This window comes from Medicago sativa, chromosome 4 (genome assembly GCF_051527215.1).
Source record: "Medicago sativa cultivar Bolivia chromosome 4, Bolivia_mono, whole genome shotgun sequence".
Lineage (NCBI taxonomy): Eukaryota > Viridiplantae > Streptophyta > Magnoliopsida > Fabales > Fabaceae > Medicago > Medicago sativa.
In genome coordinates this window covers 74,094,047-74,106,070 of record NC_140752.1, presented here as the reverse complement: position 1 = coordinate 74,106,070, position 12,024 = coordinate 74,094,047, and the positions used below count along the sequence as shown (strand labels likewise).

General features: G+C 34.2%; 1 protein-coding gene and 1 pseudogene across 3 annotated transcripts; both read left to right on the top strand.

The window, feature by feature from the left end:
* The first annotated feature begins 1,625 nt into the window (after nt 1-1,625).
* On the top strand, nt 1,626-4,032 carry LOC146931772 (F-box/FBD/LRR-repeat protein At5g53840-like). Of its 2 annotated transcripts, none has more exons than XM_085703355.1 (4): nt 1,626-1,820; nt 2,312-3,274; nt 3,363-3,524; nt 3,631-4,032. In XM_085703355.1, the coding sequence occupies exons 2-4, from the start codon at nt 2,318-2,320 to the stop codon at nt 3,901-3,903; spliced, it is 1,392 nt and encodes a 463-aa protein (XP_085559481.1). In that variant the 5' UTR covers nt 1,626-1,820; nt 2,312-2,317; the 3' UTR covers nt 3,904-4,032. The 2 variants fall into 2 exon arrangements, with proteins under 2 accessions (XP_085559481.1, XP_085559480.1); XM_085703354.1 differs by having other exon boundaries at nt 1,681-1,820; nt 2,308-3,274.
* A 3,241-nt stretch (nt 4,033-7,273) lies between these two features.
* LOC146931771 (uncharacterized) lies at nt 7,274-11,620 on the top strand (annotated as a pseudogene). The gene is made up of 5 exons (XR_015006810.1): nt 7,274-7,413; nt 8,041-8,979; nt 9,083-9,282; nt 9,739-9,980; nt 10,474-11,620. The product of XR_015006810.1 is annotated as an uncharacterized LOC146931771 (transcript).
* The last annotated feature ends 404 nt before the right edge of the window (nt 11,621-12,024 follow it).

Here is a 12,024-nt window from a genome sequence, read left to right as displayed (position 1 = left end):
ATGCAAAGTACTGTGACGCATGGAGAAGCAAGAGGGAAAGAAAGAAAGAATATGTCTCTGTAGATGATTTTAATTGAGTTTTTTTGGTTGTAGATGCCAATAAATCTATGGCTGTCAATCCTCAAGAGGTGCTTGTTTAGCTTGTTTAGTGTCTGGCACACCAAAGAAGGCACCTGCTCATGCTGAGGCTGGGTACAATCCTTCTGTTGTACATGACACTAAACAGCGTGAGAAGCTTTCGGAGGTTCGGAGGCTGTCTTCCCCCTACTCAGCTTTTTCCTCTTTGGTGCAGGGTGACATTGCTGGGGATATAGAGCTTCAAGAAGAACCCCATTGTGACAACATTGATTCTATTCATGCTACTGAGCATATAGCAGCTTCAGATCTGGAGAACACAGTTGCTGCTGGTCCCTCAAATTCTTCTTTGGTTCCTGGTTTGGATAGCACACTTCGGCATTGTGCTATGCCTCAACCTATCACTACCAACCACACCTCTCTCACAACTGACAAACTTCTTGTTTTAGAGTCTGACAACACGCTAGTGAATATTGCAATTGCTTGTTCTTCTGAAGCTCAAAGAAGTGTGGACATTCTACAAAAGTTTTGAGGGGATTATCCTAATGAGGGTATTGTCCAACATCAGCTAAAAACAAAAGGCAAAAGAAAACAAACAAATAGCCAAGTTTCACTGAAAAGCACAAGTAATGATCACATCCAAACTCATTCCAAAAATGGTGCAACAAAAAGCAATCCCAAATATTTGTGACTGTCATGTAGATGGTTCTTAATAAGTGCTAGTAGCTAGTTCTGTTGTTTGGAAGCTTAGTTTCTTTGGTTTAAAAGCAAAGCTTTAGCTAGATGATTGTAGTTCCTTTGGTTCTTAGGAATAGTCTTGGCTTGCTTTCTCAGGTGTAAGTTTTGGTCTTTCAAATGTTTTCCGTCACGACTTTTAGTCCTTACCTTTAAGTAAACTCAGCTAATGAGGGTATTGTCCAACATCAGCTAAAAACAAAAGGCAAAAGAAAACAAACAAATAGCCAAGTTTCACTGAAAAGCACAAGTAATGATCACATCCAAACTCATTCCAAAAATGGTGCAACAAAAAGCAATCCCAAATATTTGTGACTGTCATGTAGATGGTTCTTAATAAGTGCTAGTAGCTAGTTCTGTTGTTTGGAAGCTTAGTTTCTTTGGTTTAAAAGCAAAGCTTTAGCTAGATGATTGTAGTTCCTTTGGTTCTTAGGAATAGTCTTGGCTTGCTTTCTCAAGTGTAAGTTTTGGTCTTTCAAATGTTTTCCGTCACGACTTTTAGTCCTTACCTTTAAGTAAACTCATGTGTATTCTTCAAAAGTTTGACTTATTTTTTGTAATCATGTTTAATACATTATAAAAATTCATCTAGGAAATGTTTAATTCTTTCTAACAAATGATGAATTAAATATGAATTGAGTTTTAGCGCTTAAAAAACCATTTTTTAATTCATATTTTTGTTAAAAAAAATTAAACTTTTATGAGACAGATTGTTATAGTTTTCTAAATATCTTTGTAAAGTTTCATTAAAATTAAAAGATATGAAAGGCAAACATGAGTTAAATTAAAACAAAATTTGAGGGACCAATTGAATTATGCTCTATGTTTTCAATTATTCTACTATTAAGTATTGTTGGAGAAAAAACTAGACGGGGACAATTTTGCTGTTATCATGTGAACGTTAGACAAATGAATTCAAAGTCAAACTAGGTCTCACTACACTCACTGTCTGTGTCTTTCGCATCCTTCCCTCTCGCTGCTACTTCCGAACACAGACCAACTTCTATGAGGTAATCACTTTCTATTCATTCCCTTCTCTTTGATTACTAGCTAAGTCATCTTCGTTTCATGTATCAGACTGTAATTGAAATCACTGGATTGATTTGTAATAATTGGAATGAACCGAATCTGTCACGAGATTTAAATTAACGAGCGTTTCTTCCATTTAGTATTTACATGACAACATTTACTAACATTCTATTCTAACAACACAAGGTTATAATCTGATTTGGGGGTTGGGTTCAACTGGTTTGAGCTAAGGGTTAAGGAATTTGAGGTTTAGGGTTCAAGTCCTCACCCTCACAAGAAGAAAAAACTAACATACTAACATTTGTCATTAAAAAAAAAGTTTAAAATCGGATTGATATGCTATAACTGGAATGGATATGTGATTAATTTTTTCATCTCAACTTAGACAAACCTAGCATACATTGCGTTTTCATGCATCCAACTCTTGGGTAGTTGTTTTTGACTTGTGACTCACTTGTTTTTGGGCAGGCAGGTAGGAATGGCTCAACCCATAGCCGGTACAATCGCATCACCCAATTTTGATAATATCGGTGACATGAAAGATATGATTAGCAACTTACATGATGACATTCTTCTTTATATTCTTTCCTTACTCCCTACCAAAGATGCCGTAAGAACTTCCATATTATCACCGAAGTGGAGGTACTTGTGGACTAAATTATCAGTCTTTGATTTTAAAAATCGTCAATGTTATGGACTCGACGACCAAATTCCTAAGTCAGCAAATTGCCTCTTTGATCTATTGCGCATACTACTTAACAAATCTAATTGTGTAGAAAGGCTCCGTGTTTCAACACACAGAGTTACCGTCGATGTAGACAAAGTTAATTCTTTTATATCTTCTATTTTGAAGTACAATGTCCAAGATTTTGAACTTTCCTTAGTAGGTATTATAGGTGCTACAGTTGTGTTACCCCATAATTTCTTAGCTTCCGCGTCATTGAATAAGCTGCGCTTAGATCTTGATCTCACTCTATATATTCATAGTGGTGTTTGTTTCCCTAGCTTGAAGGCATTAGTACTTTCTGAAGTTGCCTTTGTAAATGAGAAATCAGTTCAACAACTTTTCTCTGGGTGCCCTATCTTACAAGAATTGTCCTTACTTGATTGTTATTGGGAGAACATAAAGCAGATCAATGTTTCAGTTTCTACTTTAAGAATGTTGACCATTCATCTTGGCTCTGGTTGTCCAGATGGTGAAGAGAATTTTATAGTCATCATTGATGCTGTGAACCTTATATCTTTAAGATGCTTGAGCAATCCAAACGTAAAATTTATCATTGTTAACCCGATCTTCATAGTTGATGCACATGTTGATCATTATGTGTATAACGATGATCCAGAAGATAGATTCGATTGTGCTTATAGTGCAATTGGTCTATTGAGTGTGCTTAGCAGTGTCAAGTCTCTCAAACTAACAAGGGATACTCTCAAGGTATGTTTACTAATTACGTGTATCTTATATTCATTACATATTCTCACTCTATCACAATAGTAATTTAATTTTTGTTTCTTTTTACTAGTGCCTTTCCAATGCAAAAGAGACTCTCCATCTCCTTCCTTCATTCCACAACTTGACACATCTTCATGTTCTTCCGGGGCTTTTCGGCTTCTCTGAGACTTTAGATGTATTGATGGATATTCTCCACAAAACTCCTAAACTAGAAGCCCTTACTTTTCCTAGGGTACATCTTATACTATGCTTCGGTGTTTGCATCTGTTATGTTCCAAGGATAACAGATACATTAATATTTGTTCCATTTATTCACTTGTTAACCGTTTCTTCTTTAGGGATTTGAATATGTATTGGATGTTGAGGACTGGATGGAGAGTATACTGCCTAGCTGTTTCCAATCTTCTCTCAAATTATTTAGCATTTCAAATTTCACCGGAGTCGAAGATGAAATCCAATTGGTTGAGTTTATGTTAAAATATGTCACAGTATTAGAGGAGATCCAGATATTTTGTTCGAGATATTTACCTGTCGATGTTGAGAAGCTGTATGATGTATGGAGGCAGTGGCAATCTGAGGGCCTTGGTGGTTGTGTCATTAAGTTTCTATAGATATTTTATTCTTTTATTTTCTTTATTGTATTTTGTGATGATGGATTCAATTAACTGATCTAATTGCATTACAAAATTACAAAATTTAAAGCATTGTTAATGAAATAACTTCATCTGGTTTATGGAGCATGTACGTTGCAAACTGGATCAATTTTTATTGTTCGACAAACTCTGATTTCGTTTTGTTGATAATTGTTAGCTTGGAAAAGGAACCATCCAAGTGTTCAGATAGGTTCCAAGCATTGTTAATGACTTTGAAGTTTAATTCTTTTATGACACTGAATTGTTAATGACTTTGAAGTTTAATTCTTTTATGACACTGAATTGTTTAACAAGAGATTGTTAACGAGTGCCTTAAAAGACATTCTTTAAGGAATCATAAAAAGAAAAAATTTTGTCTTGAAAATAGAAATCCACATATAAAAGTTATAATTACACAAGTTTTAATGTAAAAGTTACTGTTTTTAGATACATAAACAATACCCTAAAGGGCACTTAATAACATTTTTTTATCGATACATGTGTAGTATCTTATTGTAGTAGTTGGAGCAAATGAACTAGCACCAATGTTACATTGCTTCTGAACTTTTGCAGGAAATCAAAACCAGAACAAGTTTCCTTAAGTAATATTTAAAATCAATTTATGGTTATGGTAGATCACGTTTTAACTGCTTTTACACTGATTTTTTTTTTGAAAATTGATGTTGACACATTAGCTTTGGCTGTGTCACACATGTAAAAGACGTTTTTGCCCCTTCGGTAGTTAACTGCCAAATTATGAAACCGGCTGCAGTTAACTACCGAGGAAAACTTCGGCAGTTAACTGCCGAGGAAATCTAAAACTTCGGCAGTTAACTGCCGAGGAAACCTCAAACCTTTATTTTTTTGACAAAAACCATTAATTCTTTTTATTCTTTAAACCTAAATTTTCCTTAATTAAATTTAATTCTTTAATCCTTTTAAGGAATTAAACATAATTCTTTTTATGATTTCATTCATGTGATTTTGTTGCCATAAATGAAGAAATATGAGAGATGAATAATATCTGCAATCAGTAGTTAATGGACCTAAAATGATGATTCAATAAAAAAAATGCAACAACAAAAACGTTACAAATGATAGAATAATTATATTTGTAATTATTAGTAATTAATTATAATATTTCAGATATTTTTTTGTTGTTGACAAATTATAATATTTCAAATATTATTCATCTTTCTTTCAAATAATTATATTTGTAATTATTCTGTCAATAATACCTCTTTTTTTTTTGTACAAATAAAACCACTTTTCTATTCTTAAAAAAAAAAAACCCTCTTTTTAATTAAGAAACGTGATTGAATATGTAGTAATTATAGGATCTCATATTCTTTTATTTATGGCAACAAAATTATATGAATGAAATCAACAACTTTATAAAAAGAATCGTGTATTTAATTTTGTCCAAAAAAAAAAGAATCTTGTATTTAATGGCAACAAAATCCATATTTCTTCATTATGGCAACAAAATCATATGAATTAAATCATAAAAAGAATTATGTTTAAGTCCTTAAAATAATTAAAGAATTAAATTTAATTAATGAAAATTTAGGTTTAAAGAATTAATAGTTTTTGTCAAAAAAAAAAAAATAGGTTTGAGGTTTCCTCGGCAGTTAACTGCCGAAGTTTTCAATTTTCCTCGCTAGTTTACTGCCGAAGTTTTCCTCGGTAGTTAACTGCAGCCGGTTTCATAATTCGGCAGTTAACTACTGAAGGGGTAAAAACGTCTTTTACATGTGTGACACAGCCAAAGCTAATGTGTCAACAACAATTTTCTTTTTTTTTTCCTCTTGTTTTTCCCATTTCCAGGGCCGGCCCATAGGCCGTCGAGGCTGGGCTATGACACCGGGCCTCAATTTTTTTGGGGCCCAAAATATTATTTTTTTGTTTCCAAGGCACGCAAATATTGGTTATATACTAATTAATGTGTGATATTATCAAGTGGATTGCAGTGTATCAGTGGCATGGCTGCTTTTTGATTCATGATTCAATGGGGGTGGTCATGGGTTCAAGTCTTGCTTGAGTATTTTTTGTAATAATTTTCTTGCTTGAGTATTTTTTGTAATAATTTTCTTTAATGTTTTTTTTTGGGGCCTAAAATTTAATTTTTTTTTACATCCTTTAAAAACTAAAACCGGGCCTACAGATTTGTTAAGACGGCCCTGCCCATTTCTATGGTTAAAAATCAAAACCAGGACATGTAACTATGTCATGCAGTAAAAGCACGTGGTATTTTTGTGACCCATGCTTATTGTTATAAAGGTACTTCTGAAAGCTGTCTATGATGCATAGGCAGATTTTAACTGGTCGATATGGTGCTGTGACCATATATTGTCAATTTTAGTATGGTGAGAAGTTTTGCATTCACTTGGCTTTGCAGAACTTTTCAAAGGAATGAAATGAGTTGTTATTTGATGGAGAAGAGAATGCAAAGTACCGTGGCCCCATGGAGAAGAGGGAAAGAAAGAATATGTCTCAGTAGATGATTTTAGTTGAGTTTTTTTGGTTGTTTTACTGAAATTTTTTGTTATTAGGCTAAAAATTCTACATCTCAGCAATCACATTTTTTTTCCTTCTTGGTACAACTCATAATTTTCTGAACAAAAAAAAAAAAATTAAACCGTGCGAACATTCTTAAACTCAGATAACTTATGTGAAAAACATAAATGATCTATTTGGTACAACCATGTGTCTTAAAGAATGCTTGATGCAATTTTGCCATAATATTTTATCATTAAAATTGATGTAAACATATTAAGAGTATGTTTGACAAGCCACACATATTTGAGCTTATAGCTTATGCCTTATAAGTTTATTTGATTAAAAAAGACCAGTTTGATAATTGTCACTTTCTAACGAGTTATAGCTTATTTTTACTAACTTATATCGTTTTTTAATAAGCTAATTTAAGTAGTTTTTAGCTAAAAACTTATCATTTTTTATCTCAATTTTACCTTTGTAAACTTAATTGAAAAAAAATTAAGTGTTAATTAAATATATTTGAATTTATATAATGTTAACCAAACATATTTTTGCTAAACATCGAGATTAAAATTCACATTCATATATTCAACGAATGTTATTATTCATAGAAATAAATTTAATAAATTTGAAACAAACACTTCTTTTAGTCTAAGTTTGCAGGTTATTGGTTTGAGTTTACTAGCCTATGAATTTATAGTTTAAGTTTGCACACCAAATTTCTCCTCATTTTTTATTTGATTTTAAAGCACATATTTAACCCAATTTTTTTTTTCCTTAAAAAGAAAAACCAATTTTTTTTAGAACATATTTAACCAATATAAAATTATCATTGATTAATTAATTAATTATTGTTACTGACATTTTTGTGAGTGAGAGTACGTCGAGTTAGTCAGTCTGAGAAGCTCCCTTCCCAGTCCCAGCCGCCTTTAGTTCCCATTTCACTCCCGCCGAACTCGCAATCGCTAACACAGACAGACAGACAGACAGGTTTTTCCATTCTGAAGCGCGCTATGCTTCCTCTATTCTCATTTACCAATTTCAATGACATGTTAATCGTGCTTTTACCTGATCTTCATCCTAATTGTTCTTTTCGTTATCAATGTTTTAATTCTAACAGTTTTTATTTTATTTTAATTCTTTTCAACATTTACATGTGTTGTGCAAACTATTTATCTTCTGTCCATAGTTTTTGGTATGTTTTTATCCTGCTATTTGTTGTTCCACTATATAGAATAGCGTCCCTGAAACATGCTACTGCTAAACTGTTCAAGTACCTGTACTGGGTATGTGTACCGAACCGTACTAATTTTTACTTGCTTGATTTGACGTACCGGCGATGGAAAAATAGTAGAAATTATATTTATTTTTTATTATATTTTTTTCTCTCTTTTGCTTTTGATGAAAATTGTGGCGGTGGGTGGACAAAAAAGACATTTTGGAGCATAATGATAGAATTGTAGTTAAACACATGGTTAAAATAAGAACAATAATATTATACTTGCTTGGACAATGAAAGTCTTCGATTTTGCTTGTGGTTTCTTTGGAGGGTCGACCACACCATAATAATGCTAAGTCCATTGGTAATGACTTTTAAATCTTAACCATCTATTACAGGAAGGGCCTTCAGTGAGAATGGCTAGATGGGATGCAATCTTATCTCTTCCGGTGCAGAATCCCACCTTGAAAATTTCTTCTGATAACCTAGTTTGGTCAAAAGTGGAAGGTTGGCATGATAAATTAGATAGAGTTGCTCTAATCCCATTTGCTAGAGTTAATGATTTTGTCAAGGGTGAATCTAATAATAAAGAATGTCCTACAAGATTTCATGTCGAAGCAAGGCGTCGACGATCTCCATCAACCACTTCCAAGAAAAAGGTTGATGGCATACTAGAGTATATTTTGTATTGGTGTTCCTTTGGTCCAGATGATCATAGAAAAGGTGGAGTTGTACGACCAAGTCGAACTTCATATGTTCCAAAGAAGAAAAATGCTGGTCGTCCAAATACCAAGCGAGGTTGCACCTGTCACTTCATTGTCAAACGTCTCATAGCTGAACCTTCTGTTGCCTTGGTCATATATAATGATGATAAGCATGTGGATAAAAAGGGTTTACCGTGCCATGGCCCACAGGATAAAAAGGCTGCTGGAACACCTGCTGAGTTTGCCCCATATATTTCAGAAGATCTCCGACTTCGGGTTTTATCCCTTCTATATGTTGGAGTGTCAGTGGAGACCATTATGCAGAGGCACAATGAATCAGTTGAGAAACAAGGGGGTCCATGTAACCGCGATGACCTTTTGACTCACCGTTATGTCCGACGACAAGAGAGGGAAATCCGTCGTTCTACATATGAGCTAGATGCTGATGATTCTGTTAGTATCAGCATGTGGGTTGAAAGCCGCCAGAGTAATGTTTTCTTCTACCAAAATTTCTCTGATTCTGATCCATTCATTTTGGGCATTCAAACTGAGTGGCAATTGCAACAAATGATTAAGTTTGGCAACCGTGGTCTGCTTGCATCTGATTCACGATTTGGTACAAATAAATTAAAGGTTTGCTTTTGACTTTCTCACTTGATTTTGAGTAAGCAGACATATATTACTTTCATTGAGTTTCAAAGAAACTAACATCAACCACATTGGTAATTTCGTGCAGTACCCGGTTCATAGTCTTCTAGTGTTCAACTCAGACAAGAAGGCCATTCCTGTGGCTTGGATAATAACACCAAAGTTTTCATGTTTGGATGCCCATCGATGGATGAGGGCTCTGCATAATAGAGTACACACCAAAGATCCTACTTGGAAGTTAGCTGGCTTCATTGTAGACGATCCACAGTATGATGTCCCAGCAATCAGGTATCTTCAATATATCATTAAGCTGGATAATCTCATTAATAATCGGTGTCTCTTTATGTAATTTGAATCCTTTGCATATAATTTTGTGCAAAGTAGTTGGTTGAAAACTTGAAATGGAATGTATCTAGTATTTTAAACATAGACTCTTCTTTGTTCAGATTATCTACTGACTTGCTTTGCTCTGCTTTTTTCTCATACCGAAAATCAACCATTTCATTTTAATTTTTCCCCTTGAGGCTAATTATTAAAAAGTTGAACGGAAGAGTGCATTGGATAAAAAATATATTTTTGTCCTTGATCTGCTCATATGACAATGCTGATGACTGGTTCAATTTTACTCGAACAATCTATTTGGCATTCTGAACCAAAACCTTATGTTTTTCTATATCACTTAAAGGAATTTAACTTGTCTCAATTTATTGAATGACAAGTATTTATATTCCATATATTTCTCAGGGACGTGTTTCAGTGCTCAGTATTAATAAGTTTCTGGCGGGTTCGACATTTATGGCATAAAAACATAATGAAGTGTTTGGAAACGGATATGCAAATAAAGATATCCCGACGGCTTGGTTGGATAATGGATAATATTTGCCGCTGTCAGGGAACCATGTCACTCTTTGAAGATTTCGTGGAGGACTTCGTTGATGAATTCAATTTTATGGACTATTTCAAGGCCAGTTGGTATCCTCGAATGGGTTAGTAATATATTTCTTTATACAGGAAGTGATATGTTGCCCATTTTCCTATAAAATTGAGACATAATAGTATGTCCAGAACCTGTTATTGTTGTGTTTATTTTTATTGCTCTTTATGCCTTAGAAAGGAAGAAAAGATCTGCTTTCACATCAAAACTGGTCTATACCGCAGAAAGTGTGGGGATTTGATTTCAATTTTAAATAAAAATTTAGTATTGTTTTTCTATCGTCGACTTAAATTGATATGGTCATCTCTAAATATCTATAAAATTATAAACATTATATTTAGGTGTTGCTCTTATTGGATGGTAAAAGCCTCTAAATAGTTGTACTTGTTAACCATTTGTGTGACTTTTGCTTCTACTTTGCACAACTTGTATAATAATATTTTCCGGATATTTCCTAAGGGTTTTTCTGTTCATTCAATATCATGATTCATGAAGTTGTAGTTGGAATTTATGTACATTAGATTTATTTTATCCCTTTGGTGCAGGAGCATGGGCTGATGCACTTAAAACTCTTCCGCTTGCTAGCCAGGAATCTTGGGCAGCAATCGAGCTTTACCACAACCAACTGAAGATCAGGTTGTTGAATGAGAAAGACACCGACGCTTATCAGCGTGCTGATTGGTTGGTTGACAAGCTAGGTACAAAAGTCCATTCTTATTTTTGGCTTGATGAATGCTCAGATAAAGACGGTTTTGCACGATATTGGAAAAACGAATGGACGAGTGGTTTGGCATCATGGCGCAAAGCATTGAAGATTCCAGATACCAATGTCTTAATGGAAGATGGGTGTGCTAAGGTGAAAGACGAAGATGACCAAGATAAAACTTTTATTGTATTGAACCCTGGTTCAATGTTGAGCATCTGTGATTGTTGTTGGGCAAAAGATGGCAACCTTTGCGAGCATATCTTGAAAGTTCTTGGTGTCTGCCGAAGTAGAGGATCAGTTCTACCATCTATCGGCTTATTGCAGTATCACCAGGCGTTAAAAAGCATGCTGCATTGCCCTCCTTTTGATTCTTTAATTCGTGACCATGCTGTGTCATTGGCAGTTTCAGTTCAGAGGCAGTTAAATACGCTGCTCGATAAAGAAAGTGTCAACACTGGTGTGGAGCCTAATGAGAAACGGATCTTTATTGATATCCATCAGGAGAGCTCCAGGGTAGTTTCAGCTGCCCAAAATCAAACCTTAGTTTGTAAGAGGCGTGCTGTTAATGATGTTTTATCTTGGGACAGCGGTACTAGATATGGAAAACCATCTGAGATTGCTGGAGAGAACAGTTTACATGCTCACATGGATGTTGAGTGACCCATCATCAATTTTTGTTCCCTCTTCTGGATTGTACTCTGTTGATGAGACTGTTTCAAGTAATAATGCAGTCCTGGAGGCATCTAAAGTAAATTCTGCTTCGTAAATTGGTGTTGTTTTAGATGAGATTAATGAAGATATTAGTAAGGATAATAATTCTATGGATGTGGATTCCCTAACCTTAGACATCCCCTCATAAATGGAGGCATCTAAAGCTTCAGAATGGTGCTAATGTCTTGAATGAAGGATGCTGATAGCCACTTGAGCTCCCCTTAAACATCCACGGTGTCAATTCCATGAATGTGATTTATCTATGCTCTGGTTCACTAATTATTCATTTCAAAAGTATTCCCATATTTATCCAAATTTTTGTTCAATTTATTATAAATTGAGAAATAATTTTCTAATATTTTCTCACATTTGATTCACCCTTCTAAATTATAGGTAAAAATAAGAAAGAATCAAAGTATTCTAACGGTCCCGCCAACTACGGGAGTATTTTTAGATGTGACTTTTTCGATGGTTTATGGACTAATTGGTTACGTGTCGCAAAAGCAGGAAACGACAATATTTATGAACAAATTTTGCATTTTACTGCTCTTTGTGGTTTTTCGATAATGGAGTAGTTGATTTTGAAAATGGTTTGGTATCGTAAGTTTTGGACTAGTTGAAAATAGCGGAATGCTAAGATTTTTAACTTTTTAGTCTATATAATTTTTTTACTTCCGCA

Coding starts and splice junctions, on each gene's coding strand:
- LOC146931772 (XM_085703354.1), top strand. Junction 3,275..3,362: donor TAACAAGGGATACTCTCAAG/GTATGTTTACTA, acceptor TCTTTTTACTAG/TGCCTTTCCAATGCAAAAGA. Junction 3,525..3,630: donor AAGCCCTTACTTTTCCTAGG/GTACATCTTATA, acceptor TTTCTTCTTTAG/GGATTTGAATATGTATTGGA.